At 39.9% G+C, this 16,473-nt stretch overlaps 1 protein-coding gene across 1 annotated transcript in view; it reads left to right on the top strand.

Annotated features, from left to right (window-relative positions):
* UTP20 (UTP20, small subunit (SSU) processome component, homolog (yeast)) overlaps positions 1 to 14,852 on the top strand; it is an 86,973-nt gene extending 72,121 nt beyond the window's left edge. The window contains exons 49-62 of the mRNA XM_010853454.1: positions 923 to 1,093; positions 1,325 to 1,456; positions 1,864 to 1,974; positions 3,725 to 3,804; positions 4,243 to 4,312; positions 4,439 to 4,621; positions 5,369 to 5,500; positions 5,973 to 6,105; positions 8,115 to 8,302; positions 10,769 to 10,840; positions 12,419 to 12,670; positions 12,857 to 12,983; positions 14,135 to 14,280; positions 14,524 to 14,852. Coding sequence (XP_010851756.1) covers positions 923 to 1,093; positions 1,325 to 1,456; positions 1,864 to 1,974; positions 3,725 to 3,804; positions 4,243 to 4,312; positions 4,439 to 4,621; positions 5,369 to 5,500; positions 5,973 to 6,105; positions 8,115 to 8,302; positions 10,769 to 10,840; positions 12,419 to 12,670; positions 12,857 to 12,983; positions 14,135 to 14,280; positions 14,524 to 14,679 — 1,953 coding nt within the window. The 3' untranslated portion in view covers positions 14,680 to 14,852. The remainder of the gene's footprint in view (positions 1 to 922; positions 1,094 to 1,324; positions 1,457 to 1,863; positions 1,975 to 3,724; positions 3,805 to 4,242; positions 4,313 to 4,438; positions 4,622 to 5,368; positions 5,501 to 5,972; positions 6,106 to 8,114; positions 8,303 to 10,768; positions 10,841 to 12,418; positions 12,671 to 12,856; positions 12,984 to 14,134; positions 14,281 to 14,523) is intronic.
* The last annotated feature ends 1,621 nt before the right edge of the window (positions 14,853 to 16,473 follow it).

The raw sequence follows: 16,473 nt of genomic DNA, 5'->3' as shown, positions 1-16,473 counted from the left end.
CCCATGGACGGAGGAGCCTGGTAGGCTGCAGTCCATGGGGTCGCTAGGAGTCAGACACAATTGAGCGACTTCACTTTCACTTTTCACTTTCATGCATTGGAGAGGGAAATGGCAGCCCACTCCAGTGTTCATGCCTGGAGAATCCCAGGGACGGGGGAGCCTGGTGGGCTGCCGTCTCTGGGGTCGCACAGAGTCGGACACGACTAAAGCGACTTAGCAGCAGCAGCAGCAGGCTCTTTCCTCTGTCTTCATCTGATCCAGACCAATAAGGCCATTCCAGCAATCAGAGTGTAGGCATCTATTGGCTAGTGCTGAGCCAAGTGAACCAGCTGATCTAGATAATCTCGAAGGCTCAGGGATCCTTTTGTAGTCACTTGATCCCAGCACATTTCTCATATCTTTGGCACTCCACATAACTATATCAAATTATAGGTCATAGTTCTCATGCTTAATTTCTGAGTCAGCTATCTACTCTTTAAATGGCAGAATGGCATCCTTTTTATTGTCGTATTTCTAACACTCTGTAGAGTGTCTTGTGACATAATATAAGCTCAATAAGAATGGATTACATGAAAGAACCATTCTAGAAAATTGGAAAGGCGTTTATAATGTGATTTTCAGGGAAAAAAAAAAGAAATGCTAAAATTAGCCAGCCCATCTAATCATTTACACATAGTAGGTTAAGAATGTGGTAAGTGAGCACCTTTTCTCACTTGCTTGGGCTGTACCTTTCATCGTGTCAGGAAAGAGGAAACTTCCTTATCTTATTCTTACACTTCGGGCATAGTGCTTCCTGAGTAGAATGGCAGAGCACTTCATTCCTTCCACTTGATTGCCCAGAGTCTACACAGCCTTGGGTGCTGGATTCTTGAGTTTGGTCACTTCATCAGTTGATTGGCTTTTTCTCTTTTTTGTTTTTCAGGTGATCACAGGTGCTTTGCAATGCCTGATCTGGATCTTGAGGTTCCCCCTGCCATCTATAGAAACAAAAGCAGAGCAGCTGACAAAACATCTTTTTATTTTGCTGAAGGACTATGCAAAACTCGGGGCTGCCAGGGGCCAGAACTTCCACCTGGTGGTAAACTGTTTCAAGGTGAGGTGTTTTCACTTGCACTTAGAAAAAGCCAGGACCAGGACTAGCAACATAGTGAATTTTCCTCATCATCCTTAATGGTCTTGGTCAAAATTTCTTCCAGATTAATTTGGTAAGGCCAGAGTGTTAGTATACTGTGTGAAAAAACATTGCTGTTGTATTGAGTCCTTATCATTCCCCTGGATCCTGGTCTATGAGATGCTCTGTTAACCCACTGTTGTTGACCTGCAGTGTGTGACCATACTTGTGAAGAAAGTGAAGTCGTACCAGATAACTCAAAAGCAGCTTCAGGTTCTACTAGCATATGCTGAGGAGGACATCTATGATACTACAAGACAAGCCACTGCATTTGGTCTTCTGAAGGTATGGCATCACCAGATTGTTGGGTTGTGCAGTGTACGAGCCTCACGTCAGATATTTAGAATTATATGGAACATAGTGCTCTGACTAGCTGTAGATAGTTCTTAAAAAGATTATTATTTTTTGGTTGATTAATTATAAGCTAACATATCTACTTACCAAAATGTTTGAATGTGAGCTCTATATTAAACTTCGGGGAATTCTGTACAAAGGCAGGTACTTTACTTATACATTTCATAAAATTGACCATTATAACCATTTTTTTTAAGTTTATATTTTTTTTCTTTTGGAGATAACTTTCATTATGTTTGAAAACTGCCTGAGGCTACTTGTACATCAGGTCAGCTTAGTAAACAAGAGGCCATTGCAGTAAAACATGAAATGAGTATGTCTTCTCGTTTGTGTTTTAGGCCATTTTATCAAGAAAGTTGTTGGTCCCAGAAATCGATGATGTCATGCAGAAAGTATCCAAGCTGGCAATCTCTGCACAAAGCGAACCTGCCAGAGTCCAGTGCAGACAGGTTTGTGAAGAGAAGTTTTTTCCCATGGTTGGGCCCTGCCTTCTCTGTTTGGTTTTTAGGTAGAGAGATGTCAACACTGCTTGAATTCTGAAAACTGTGTCATGCTGTTGCTTGATTCTGAGACTCAGGAGCCCATTCACATACCAAGTACAGGGCCATTTTTCAGTATAAGGAGCATTTTGAGTATAGCCCTTACGTGGCATATTTCAGGTGGATGAAGAAATACATTTTCCTCTGCAGCATGGTAACCTGCAAGAAAGATTTCCATATGGTGGTCCAGTCAGAGTCCCTATCTGTCCTATATAGCAGACACACACAAAGCAGAAATCCCACGAATAAAAAAAAAAAAAGAAATCCCATGAATGGTTATTTAATTATAATTATCCTAAGTACCATGAGGAAAACAATACTGTCATATTTCTATTTCATCACTTAAAGACACAGCATTACTTATATACCTCAGAGAAAGAAAAAAACTTTGACATAGTGGTATGATGCTATTCATTGTAAGGTATCTCAATTTCAGTCGATATGTTAAAATGTGGAAAACTGTACTTCTTAAAATCTGCAAAATATGGAAGAACATATGACACAGTGGAAAACCACCCTAGTGGGACAGTGAGGGAAAGGTTTCCTGAGGATTGGCATGTAAGCAGAATTTGAAGAAAGAATAAGGCTTAGCCTTGCAGGCTGGAAGATAAGCCTTGAGGTGGGTACGAGCTTAGCTTGTCGAAGCTGCCAGGTATGGCAAGACCTTGTAGTCTTGTTAAAGATTTATGGCTTTGTTCTAAGAATAACAAAAAGTCATTGAAATCAGTAGGCAGAGGAATGACATTAGCAGGTTTATTTTCATAAACTGTCCTGATATGACCGCATATCAACCCAGGAAATAGAAGGTTCTGAATTGCAAATATGAACTCAGGAGTTAAAGGAGGGCTGGGCTGCTGAGGCTTGTCTTCACAGAAAGTTAACTTATTTAGGAAGCAGGAGGGCCAGGTGCTGTTTATTAAGCACTAGCTGCATGCCCAGCACTTTACATACACGGCTTCTATTTGTAACTTCCCTTCAAAGGAAACAGTACCACCGTTTTATGGTTGACGGAAAAACAGGCTTTGGAAAGGTTAATGATGTGCTTAGTTCTCACAGCTTATTAATAAAGGAAGCTAATACAGCAGTTTGAAGGCTCTGAAAGGAGAGCCTTTGGATGTAGATACACTAGGCATGGAATTCTGCTACTATCACCTGAGCAAGTTACTTAGCTTCTGTGCCTGTTCTCTTCATCTGTAAAAGGGATCATGTCTACTTCGTAAGGGAGTATGAAAACCAACTGAGCAACACTTCATCCCGTGCTTGACACACAGAAGATATTCAGTAAATGCAGTGGTTATTATTACTATCACTATTATTGCTATTTTTATTTCAGGAGAAATATGGGGTTGAACCACAGTCCATACTCAGTTCACCAAAGCCTCTTTTCAGAGTGATGAGCTTCCAGGGTGTGAGCTGAGGTTTGGAGCTCTAAACATCCAGGCTCATGGTGGGCCAGGACTTGACTCTTCACCAGGCAGGACCTGAGGAAGTGAAGTGGGAGGAGAGGGGAGAGGCACAGTTATTGACTCAGGAGGTGGACTTCACCTAACTGATCACCCTACTATTTGTAGCCTACCAGTGTGTCCCAGAAAGCAGGTCAGGAAAAAGGAATCCTAGAGAGACAGGCTCCAGTAATCTCTTGTGTGATTTCTGTTTCTAGGTTTTTCTGAAATACATTCTTGACTATCCTCTGGGTGACAAATTGCGACCAAACTTGGAATTCATGCTTGCTCAACTGACGTAAGTTGAAGTCATAAACCATACAAGGCAGGGGTGGGGGCGGGTAGGTTCGTTCTCCTTTCAATGTGTGGGCTGTCTGGAAAAGAGCAAAGTCAAAACATAAAGGCACATTTTCCCGGGGTGCTATCCTATGAACCACTGGCTTGACTGCCAACCACTGTACCTGGCTTCATAGAGCAGTTCTGTAAGCTGCTTTTCAGTTCAGTCTGATCATCAGTTGTCCCTAAAGTCTGCTTAGGAGAACAGTAAAAATCTAACAGTTATATTTTAAACTGCAAAGTAGCCTGATAAGTACCTGTATTAAAGTTAGGAAAATGGAGTTTTTTCCCACTTTTTAAGAAATAGACTGGTACCTTGAGGCAATATTTTAAATTCTTAAAAATAATTACTGGTCAATTTTAAAGTTACTAACAAGTCCTTCGGATGTTCTTACCCTAGTTATGAACATGAGACCGGGAGAGAGTCCGCCTTGGAAATGATTGCTTATCTCTTTGACACGTTCCCTCAGGTACTGTGAATCACAGAGACAGACTGTCTGTTAGCTGTGGCTCCTGGGAGCCCCTGGTCCTCCTTTGGTAGGACATATGTGAGAATTCTGGTCTCGGTGTGCTCAGAAGTATCTGTTTTCTTTTAGGGACTGCTCCATGAGAACTGTGGAATGTTCTTTATTCCTCTTTGTCTAATGATGGTGAACGATGACTCTGCCACGTGTAAGAAGATGGCATCCATGGCAATCAAATCCTTACTCAGTAAAATCAGCCTTGAGAAAAAAGATTGGCTCTTCGATATGGTTACCACCTGGTTTGGGGCAAAGAAGGTCAGGGTTGCTAATAGTCATACTGCAAAGAAAATACTGAGTTTTTGGTGTTTATACTTTAAGAATACATATTATACTTTGTTGAATTAGTTTTTCCCAAGTAGCTTTATTGTTTTTATTTGATTATGGTAATAATATATGCTTATAGGAAACTTTTAGAAAATATAAGAAGTTACAGAGAGTAACAACAAATAGAGAATAACATAAAAATCACCTGTATTCCCACAACAAGGTCAGTGTTGCCCAGTTACTCCACTACATGAATGTATTACAATTTACTTAACCAATCTCCATTGATATCTTTGTTTCCAATTCATCCCCATTGATGAATATCTGCTTATACAATTTATAGAATGTATTTTGCCAATAATTGTATCAACTTGCTAAATCTAGCCCCATCATCACTGGCCCATCTTTGTAGAATACAAACAACACATCGTAACGTAACACTGGCTTTAAAATCAGAATGGGATTTTGGGCAGGGGGCTTGGAATGCTTTTTTTTTTTTTTTTTAATAAAAAAATGAGAAAAGTTATTCAGTGGATAATCATGAATACCACTTTTTAAAAATTTTGTTCTAGGGAGATGAAGATTTCTTTGTATTTTTCATATTAGCTACCAAAAATCCACATTCTGTTGACTTCTGGTATCATAAAGAACTACTGAGGGCAGTCATAACCACCTTCATTTCAGTTTTGGAAACAGCCTCCCAAGTTTATTGTCTTGTGATGGTTTTATTTTCTGTAGCACTTAAATCGACAACTAGCTGCCCTGATCTGTGGCTTTTTTGCGGAGAGTGAAGGAGTCAATTTTGAGAGAAGACTTGGAATTGTTCTTCCTGTTATTGAAAAGGAGATTGATCCTGAAAACTTTACAGATGTAAGTTATATGTTAGGGAGTAAAAGTATTGGCTTATTTTTGTAGTTTTACTTGAGATAGTGTAGCTAACAGGTTACATATTTGTGTCAAAAAATTTTTTATTAATAAAAGTAAGAACTCAGTGTAGTTCTTCTTTTTTGAAATGAAGATTAAAGTAAGTTATCTTCCATAGTATATGATCAAAATTTCATAAGCCCCTAGGGGACATTTAGCAATGTTTGGAGACAGTTTTGGTTGTCACAACTGGAGAATAGAAGAGTGTTACTGTTGTCTAATGGGTGGATGCCAGGAGTGTTGCTAAACATCCTCTAATGCACAGCACAGTCCCCCAAAGCAAAGAATTACCTGACCAAAATGTCAGCAATATTGTGGTTGAGAAACCCTGCTACAGATATACATCCTGGAGTAAAAATGTCCATAGAATACTTTGAAATTATTGTCTTAATTAATTTAACATTCTTCCTACTTTTAGATCATGGAAGAGACTGAAGAAAAAGCTGCAGATCGCCTTCTGTTCAGTTTTCTTATACTGATAAGTAAACTCATCAAGGAATGTAATATCATTCAGTTTACCAAGCCCTCTGAAACTCTGAGTAAAATCTGGAGTGAGTATTTCCTTTTTCTTTAAAAATAAATGGAATATATAGTATCAGGGGGGAGGTTCATAAGAAAAAGATTTAATAGGTCTTTCAGATTGATTACAGTGAAAGTATGTTTTTCTGGGAGGAAAAGCAAATTATATAATCTCATAAATAATATATATCATTTATAAATAAAAAAATTAATTATGTTAATTATTGTTTAGTTGCTAAGTATTGTCTGACTCTTGTGACCCCATGGACTGTAGCCCTCCAAGCTGCTACTCTATCTATGAGATTTCCCAGGCAAGAACACTGGAGTGGGTTGCCATTTCCTTCTCCAGGGGATCTTCCTGACTCAGGGATCAAACCTGTGTCTCCTGCATCACAAGTAGATTCCTTACCACTAGGCCACCAAGGAAGCCCAATTATGTTAATTATGGAAGAGTAAAAGAAAGGAAGAAGTTTCCCGAAGTCCTCCTTGCTACTTATTTGTTACACATTTCCATCCAGTCTTACTTTTGTCAAATAGCCATAGGGTTTTTTTGAGGTTGCCTGATTCCATATAAACTTTTATATCCTGTTTATATATAAGTAAGCATATTATTATTCAGAGAAGGCAATGGCACCCCACTCCAGTACTCTTGCCTGGAAGATCCCATGGACGGAGGAGCCTGGTAGGCTGCAGTCCATGGGGTCGCTAGGAGTCGGACAAGACTGAGCGACTTCACTTTCACTTTTCACTTTCACGCATTGGAGAAGGAAATGGCAACCCACTCCAGTGCCAGTGTTCTTGCCTGGAGAATCCCAGGGACAGAGGAGCCTGGTGGGCTGCCGTCTATGGGGTCGCACAGAGTCGGACACCACTGAAGCGACTTAGCAGCAGCAAGCATATTATATATAACATATTTAGTAGATATCCTTCTAATTGGCTATAAATAATCCATTGTGTGTAAATGTGCCATAATTTACTAAATCATTTCATTGCTATGGAAATATTTAAGTTATGTAACACTCTTTAAATAAAAAATAAGATCCTAGAATTATTAATTTAACATTTTCGCTTTGATTAATCAAAACTAAATACTAGGAAATAGACACTGCAATGAATGCTTTAAATAACCATTTGTTTCAAGAGAACTCATGATTTTATGAGAAAAATCATCCAGTTACTAAGTTACTGTATAGCCTACTCTGGTATGGCTCCATTGAGATATTACAAAGGTTCATATAAAAAAAAAAGTAAAACCATCTTCGTGAAATATAGCATAGACTAAAACTAAGATATGACACGGATTGTTCAAAATTTTAGTCCTGTTCCCCAACACAAGGCTTTTCTATTGCACTTCCCAAGTGTGGTATATGGAGAGTTGCTCTGAGAATAGCATAAGAGTATGAGCTTTGAGGGCGCATAATGAAGATCCTTTAAGAGGTCATACTTAAGGATATGAGCTTTGGGGCCAGATTGAGCTTGGGTCCAGGCTTGGTTCTGCCTGTTACAGCTTGGCACATTACTTAGCCCCCTTTGGAACTATAAACTGGGAATGACAGTTCCAACCTCACAGAACTGTTGTGAGGTCTAAATGAGCTAATATGTGTAATACACTTAGCCTATGGCTGGCACACAGAATGCCTTATTAAATGATACCTTTCCAGTCAGCTACCTGGTGCCACTGATTTCAACAGTTAGGAGAAACGAGTGTACTCATATATATATTTACATTAATTTTAATTTGAAATTGCAGTTGTTAATGCTACCTTACCTCCTTGAATCTGAAGCTAAGTTCTTATGAAACTGGCCTGCTTTTAGGCTTACTCAGATCTCTTTTCTCATGTCATTTCTCATGGTAGGAGTTGGTTCTCTAGTTATTTCAGTCTCTACCTCACTTCTGAGAAGGCAGGGACTATTTTGTTCATCTTTGGTTCCTAAATTCAAGCACATAATAGATACTCAAGAAATGCCTAATTAGTCGTGCTCACCACCATAGAGTCAGGAAAGCCTTGAGATGTCTGAGAATGTGTTTTGGCTCCCTCAGGTCACGTGCACTCCCACTTGAGATATCCGCACAGCTGGGTGTGGCTCACAGCAGCCCAGATTTTTGGATTGCTCTTTGCCTCTTGCCAACCTGAGGAACTTATTAGAAAATGGCATGTCAAAAAAACTAAAAAGAAAGTCTCGGAATCTGTCGCAATCCGCTTCCTAACAAGTGACCTTGAGCAAAAGGTAAGATTTTTCTAACACCTTTTCCTTCCCTCATCTTCGTGAGGTATTCATTCTGGTTCATGTTACTATCTTGGGGTTGGCCCTTGGGAGGAACTCTTCCAGTCAACAATTTGATGTACATGTGGATCCACACGAGTATTAGTAACTAGAGAGGGGTCACCCTCAAGGCCAAGGTTTTTCGAAGAAAAATTTTAGACCCTGATCAGATTTTTTATTTGCTTGTTTAGTACATGTATCCTCCATTACATATTTAAGTTCTTTATCAGTGCTAGAAAGGAAGATAACTGTCTGTCGTGCCTCCTTCATAACCTTGTTGATGCCTCAGTGAGATCATCATGTTCATGAAAATGTTAGGCAGGGACCATGTTATATCTGTCTCCCATATCTTAGGGCCTAGCACACCTGGCTTACAGTGGGAATGCCATAAATATTGAATGAGTGGAGGATCAGTTCAGTTCAGTCGCTCGGTCGTGTCCAACTCTTTGTGACCCCATGGACTGCAGCACACCAGGCCTCCCTGTCTATCACCAACTCCCAGAGTTTATTCAAACTCATGTCCATTGAGTCGGTGATGCCATCCAACCATCTCATCCTCTGTCATCCCCTTCTCCTCCCACCTTCAATCTTTCCCAGCATCAGGGTCTTTTCAAATGAGTCAGTTCTTCGCATCAGGTGGCCAAAGTACTGGAGTTTCAGCTTCAACATGAGTCCTTCCAATGAATATTCAGGACCAACCGATTTTCTTTAGGATGGACTGGTTGGATCTTCTTACAGTCCAAGGGACTCTCAAGAGTCTTTTCCAACACCACAGTTCAAAAGCATCAATTCTTCGGCACTCGGCTTTCTTTATAGTCCAAGTCTCACATCCATACGTGACTACTGGAAAAACCATAGCTTTGACTAGATGGACCTTTTTTGGCAAAGTAATGTCTCTGCTTTTTAATATGCTGTCTAGGTTGGTCATAGTTTTTCTTCCAAGGAGCAAGTGTCTTTTAATTTCATGGCTGCAGTCACCATCTGCAGTGATATTGGAGCCCCAAAAAATAAAGTCTGCCACTGTTTCCACTGTTTGCCCATCTATTTGCCATGAAGTGATAGGACTGGATGCCATGATCTTAGTTTTCTGAATGTTGAGTTTTAAGCCAGCTTTTCACTCTCCTCTTTCACTTTCATCAAGAGGCTCTTTAGTTCTTCGCTTTCTGCCATAAAGGTGGTGTCATCTGAATATCTGAAGTTACTGAGATTTCTCCCAGCAATGTTGATTGCAGCTTGTGCTTCATCCAGCCCAGCATTTCGCATGATGTACTCTCTATATCAATTAAATAAGCAGGGTGACAATATACAGCCTTGACGTATTTGGAACCAGTCTGTTGTTCCATGTCTAGTTCTAACTGTTGCTTCTTGACCTGCGTACAGATTTCTCAAGAGGTCAGGTGGTCTGGTATTCCCATCTCTTGAATTTTCCACAGTGTTGTGATCCACACAGTCAAAGGCTTTGGCATAGTCAATAAAGCAGAAATAGATGTTCTGGAATTCTGTTGCTTTTTCTATGATCAACAGATGTTGGTTATTTGATCTCTGGTTCCTCTGCCTTTTCTAAGACCAGCTTGAACATCTGGAAGTTCATGGTTCACGTATTGTTGAAGTCTGGCTTGGAGAATTTTGAGCATTACTTTGCTAGCATGTGAGATGAGTACAATTGTGCAGTAGTTTGAGCATTCTTTGGCATTGCCTTTCTTTGGGATTGGAATGAAAACTGCCCTTTTCCAGTCCCGTGGCTACTGCTGAGTTTTCCAAATTTGCTGGCACGTTGAGTGCAGCACTTTAACAGCATCATCTTTTAGGATTTGAAATAGCTCAACTGGAGTTCCATCACCTCCACTAGCTTTGTTCATAGTGATGCTTTCTAAAGCCCACTTGACTTTGCATTCCAGGATGTCTGGCTTTAGGTGAGTGATCACACCATCATGATTATGTGGGTCGTGAAGGTATTTTTTGTACAGTTCTTTTGTGTATTGCCACTTCTTCTTAATATCTTCTGCTTCTGTTAGGTCCATACCGTTTCTGTCCTTTATTGTGCCCATCTTTGCATGAAATGTTCCCTTGGTACATTTCAGGTAACTATAATAGTGTAACTAAGGTAGCGGATTTTTCTCTGGGGAGATAGAGTGGAGGATGGAAGAAAAGAAAAGAGGGAGGGAAAGTATTTGAAGGTTGTAAAGTTGTCTACCGGTAATCTAAAGATTATGATTTATATCTCCCCGTGTCCTTGAGTTAAAACGCTTATGACAGATAGAAGGGAACATTTAATTTCTGCTCATGAACCTTCCTTCTCCAGATCTATGCAGGTGCTCATTCAGAGAAAAATCTACTACCTTAGTTGCATTATTATAGTTACTTGAAGTTTTTGAAAACAATCAGGAATACCCTGTGTTGTGTCTGCTAATATCCATTTTCTTTTCACAGATGAAAAGTATCTCCCTAGCCTCTTGCCATCAGTTGCACTCCAAATTCTTGGACCAGTCTCTAGGAGAGCAGGTATTATAATCCTTCCAGTTAAATATAAGGGACCTATGCTACCAACAGTATAGGAGCAAGCTCACATTTGGTTTTTGTTTTTCCTAGTTAAGTCTTGGGGAATTAAATGAAATATAAACAAACATTTATATACATGATCAATTAGGCACACATATCTAATCGACTCTGGAGTGCATACTGGGATTACTCCTGGCTCTGTTTAAAATTACCAATAAAAATGGTACATCTGGGGGCTTTGCTGGTGGTCAGTGGTTAAGACTATGCTCCCAATGCAGGGGGAATGGATGGCACAGTGAGGCCAAAGCAGTCATGCCAGGGTGGACAGTGGGTGGGGTCTCACACAATATATTTTAGTAGAGGCTGATAAACCATACATACTCAGGACAGGTAGGAAGAGATTGACTATACTGACCCAGGATGAATGAAACTATGGATTTTAGTTCACCTTAATCTTGGAGTTAACAATGTGAAGTGGCTGTTAAAGGGGGAAAGGCCTCCAAATCTGGTACTGTCCTCACAAAGGCCCAGCTTCTAGAAGGAAGTGATACTCTTGGCATTAACTCTTGATGGCCAGGCTGGCCTTGGACAGCGTGTAGTACTCTGAGTACCACATTTGGGGGAACCTTAGGCACACAGTAGCCTTGGAGTAGCCAGGATGATGGTGTGTGCAAAACCAACTTGATTTCCTCCTTCACACAATAGGTGTGAAATACCCACAGCAGAGATTTCATAGATGTCCCAAGATTAGGATTTAATAAATGGGTCCATTATTAGAAGACTGAAAAAACCACCCCTGGGCAGTTTAATTTAATGGGATATGTGGGAAAGAAGAGGCTTAGTATATAAGAACTTGGGCTTGAATTCTAAAGACCTTGACTTCTGGTTTACCACTTTGGGTGAGATTCAACAATTCTGAGCCTGCCTTGGTTTTCTCTGCTGGTAAGAGTACTTGATGTGCTCAGTTGTGTCTGACTTTTCACAACCCCATGGACTGAAGCCTGCTAAGTTCTTCTGCCCATAGATTCTCCAGGCAAGAATACTAGAGTGGGTTGTATCTCCTGCTCCAGGGGATCTTCCTGACCCAGGGATAAAACCCATGTCTCTTGCATCTCCACATTGGCAGGCGGATTCTAATGCCACCCAGGAAGCCCAGTAGTACCTGATAGGGATATTTTAAAGGTGAATTGGAATGTATACAAAGCAACTAGTCAGTGCTCAAAAAATGAAAATTGTTATTTCTGTGAGGACTAGCTGAAGGAATTTAATGCAATGAGGATGAAAGCTCTCTTGAAAAATATCAATGGATGGTCAAGAATGAAATTACTCAGTGGGACCTTAAAGAACAGAAGCAGGCCAAATGGATAAAAGTTACATGGAAATAGATTTGGACACACTGTTGGGTAAACTGAATTTTTACAAAAAGGGACTGCTCATGAATATTGGAATACCAGTTTTTTATTGTCTAATTATAGGATACCTGTTTTAGCTTCTGCTTCACCAAGCCATATTTATTGCAAAATCAGAATCTAATTCTTACCTTTCCCCTCTCCCCACCTCCCCACACCCCTTTTTTTTAAGGTTGTTAAGAATTTGTTGTTTGTAGCCAAAGTCTTATATTTACTGGAACCTGATTCTGGGGACATAAAAGAAGACACGGAAGAACAGGAAGTTTTAGGTGATGGCATGGCCGGAGAGGGTGTGGAAGAACACAAGGCATGTGCAGATGAGAAAGAAGAGCACAGCAGGCCAGCCACACTGCTCTGGCTGATCCAGAAATTGTCCCGGATCGCAAAAGTGGAAGCTGCGTATTCACCTAGAAATCCCTTAAAGGTGTGCATATGCAAAATGGCTGAAAAGCAGTCTTTTTTTTTTTTTTAATGATACTAGCTATCCTCCCAAGTCCCTAGAACCTTTTGAACCCACAACTGTAGCATAATATCTGCCCCTAAATAGACCTTGTTTTCTAAGTTAACTTTGTAGCTACAAGTACAAACGAGAAATGATCTGTACTTTCAGAGAACATGCATCTTTAAATTTCTCGGAGCCATAGCAATGGACCTTGGAATAGACAAGGTGAAGCCGTACCTCCCAGTGATCATAGCGCCTTTGTTCCGGGAACTGAACAGCACCTATTCAGAGCAGGGTAATTCTGCATCCTCTTCTACATGTTAAAATACCTATCTTCTCTCCTGAATGCTTCCTTCTTCTTTTCTGTCCTCCCTTTCTGCCAGAGTTTAAGAAAGAAAACTAGCTAGGTATCAAGGCAACAGCAAACAAATAAGGCATATTTGTGTTATTTTTTACTATCTTCTGTATGCTTTCTTGTGTCTAAGAGTGAAGGTTTCTTTCCTAAAGGATGATGTTTTTTAACTCCTAAGTGTAGATTAAATATTAAAAGAAAACTAATTTGGAGTGGTTCTAAACCTCACAGTACTGTGAACAATAAAGAACAAATGTCACTATAAGTCTGTTAAGAATTATAAGGCAAAACTATCAAATAGTTTTTACTTCAGATGTTCTCATTTTTCCCAGTATATTTTCTTGCCTGGTTTATTTGGTACCTTTCCCTCAGTGATCCTTAAGTTATCTCTTTTGGTAACAGGACTAGTGGAAATTAGGGATTGGAAAGCAAGGGAATAATGTTAAAAAAAAAAAAAATGAATGTTAAAAAGAGTTTTAAAATATTAGTAAATGACGTAAATGTCAAAACAGGAGCTATCTATTCCTACAACCTTGAGTTTCCTTAGAGTAGGTCAGGTTGGCTTTGGCTCTCAACCAACATTTATTGAGCACTGAATATTTGCCAGGCACTGGTGGTTAAAAGTCTTTGATCTGCCCCGTCCACCCCCCCAAAAAAAAAAAGAGGTTACAGCCAGAGCCAAGCCTCTGTGACCCATGAATTAGAGAGGACTTAGAGATACATGCTTACCTTTCTTTGCCCCCATCTGCACAGACCTGAGCAGGGTAATAAAGGTAACACAAAACATTTGTCCAGTTCTCAAATTACTTTAATGTCTTCTGAGCCAGGATCCCTGTAGGAAAGTGCTTCACGGTCTCTGATCTCTGGCCACATCCTTGACGAGGAGGTGCCATGGAATGCTGTGTCCAACACTTCTGCTTATTCTCCTATCTCAGGAACTCAGAAACGAAGAGACTAGTTTTTAGATCAGTGTTTAATGTTGAAGTAATAAAAGCGATCATGCCTTGGGAATTTAAATTTTGCATGTTAATTTTGTACATATCCAAATATGTTCTTTCCTATGCATTCCTGATTGTTACTCTGTGTGTCATTAGATCCTTCACTGAAGAATCTATCCCAGGAAATCATAGAATTACTGAAAAAGCTGGTCGGGCTCGAGAGCTTCTCATTAGCCTTTGCCTCTGTACAGAAACAGGCTACTGAGAAAAGGGCACTCCGGAAAAAGAGAAAGGCTTTGGAGGTAGGCTTGCTGCTTGAAATTGACCTGTTCATTGGGCTTAACTATTTTTAACCAGGCATGTGTGCGTGTGTGTATCATACTTACCAAGGGAGGAAAGAGGAATTGGCTGTGTTTGAGAGGTGGGACTTTATAGCTGGGGCTCCAAATTTTGTGATGTTTAAAAATGGTCCATTTCTGCATTTGATTTTTATTGGTTTAACATTTACTTTAAAAGTAATACAAAATTTCTCTTCTTTTTTCAAGTTTGTAACTAATCCTGATATTGCCGCCAAGAAAAAGCTGAAGAAACACAAAAATAAAAGCGAAGCAAAGAAGAGAAAGATTGAGTTCCTGCGGCCAGGCTATAAGGCCAAGAGACAAAAGAGCCACAGCCTGAAAGATTTAGCAATGGTGGAATAAAGTGCTCCCTGTGCTGTGTCCGAACTTACCCTGAAACATGAACTTTCTGGTGTACCTGCTAGTCCAAAATCATAGCAGGTTTTATTATTTAATTTAAACTTTGGCATAGATTGTATAATATTATACAGTTTAATATAATTCATGTTTGTTTTTAATTAAAATATTTCATAATACTACTGTATCTTCACTGTCTAAAAAGCATTTGACACTAATGATAAAGAGTTTAAAATGTACTTTTCTTTTTAAAAATACACATTAAAATAGCAAGACAACAGAAGAAGTTAGGAGTAAATCAAGCAGATGATTTGCAAAATTACAAAATTTTATACAGATATTTATAAAGCTACATGTACCCATTTGAATGCAGAGTTCCAAAGAATAGCAAGGAGACAAGACTAGAGCTCTCTTCTAGGAAATCAGAGATACCAAGGGAACATTTCATGCAAAGATAGGCACAATAAAGGGCAGAAATGGTATGGACCTAACAGAAGCAGAAGCTATTAAGAAGAGGTGGCAAGAATACACAGAAGTACTATACAAAAAAGATCTTCATGACCCAGATAACCATGATGGTGTGATCACTCACCTAGAGCCAAACATCCTGGAATGCAAAGTGAAGTGGGCCTTAGGAAGCATCACTAGGAACAAAGCTAGTGGAGGTGATGGAATTCCAGCTGAGCTAGATCGAATCCTAAAAGTTGATGCTAGTGAAAGTCCTGCACTCAACACACCAGCAAATTTGGAAAACTCAGCAGTGGCCACAGGACTGGAAAAGGGCAGTTTTCATTCCAATCCCAAAGAAGGGCAGTGCCAAAGAATGCTCAAACTACTGCACAATTGCACTCATCTCGCATGCTAGCAAAGTAATGCTCAAAATCCTCCAAGCCAGGCTTCAACAGTACGTGAACCATGAACTTTCAGATGTTTAAGCTGGATTTAGAAAAAGCAGGGGAACCAGAGATAAAATAGCCAACATCCATTGGATCATAGAAAAAGCAAGAGGTAAACATCTGCTTTATTGATTAATCCAAAGCCTTTGACTTTGTAGATCACAACAAACTGGAAAATTCAAGAGATGGGAATACCAGACCACCTGAACTGCCTCTTGAGAAATCTGTATGCAGGTCGAGAAGCAACAGTTAGGACCGGACATGGAACAACAGACTGGTTCAAAATTGGACAAAGAGTATGTCAAGGCTGTGTATTGTCACCCTGCTTACTTAATTGATATACAGAGTACATCATGCAAAATGCTGGGCTGGATGAAGCACAAGCTGGAATCAAGATTGCTGGGAGGAATATCAATAACCTCAGATATGTAGATGACACCACTCTTATGGCAGAAAGCAAAGAGGAACTGAAGAGCCTCTTAATCAAAGTGAAAGGGAGAGTGAAAAAGCTGGCTTAAAAGTCAACATTAAACCAAGATCATGGCATCTTGTCCCATCACTTCATGACAAATAGATGGTGAAACAACAGAAAAAGTGACAGACTATTTTGGGGGGCTCCAAAATCACTGACCAACCTAGATAGCATATTCAAAAGCAGAGACATTACTTTACCATCAAAGGTCCGTCTAGTCAAGGCTATGGTTTTTCCAGTGGTCATGTATGGATGTGAGAGTTGGACTGTGAAGAAGGCTGAGTGCCGAAGAATTGATGCTTTTGAACTGTGGTGTTGGAAAAGACTCTTGAGAGTCCCTTGGACTGCAAGGAGATCCAACCAGTCCATTCTGAAGGAGATCAGCCCTGGGATTTCTTTGGAGGGAATGATGCTAAAGCTGAAACTCCAGTA

The sequence above is a fragment of the Bison bison genome, unplaced genomic scaffold (genome assembly GCF_000754665.1).
Source record: "Bison bison bison isolate TAMUID 2011002044 unplaced genomic scaffold, Bison_UMD1.0 scf7180017864327, whole genome shotgun sequence".
NCBI lineage: Eukaryota > Metazoa > Chordata > Mammalia > Artiodactyla > Bovidae > Bison > Bison bison.
Note: the sequence above shows the minus strand (reverse complement) of the source record. Positions and strands in the feature narration are given on the sequence as shown.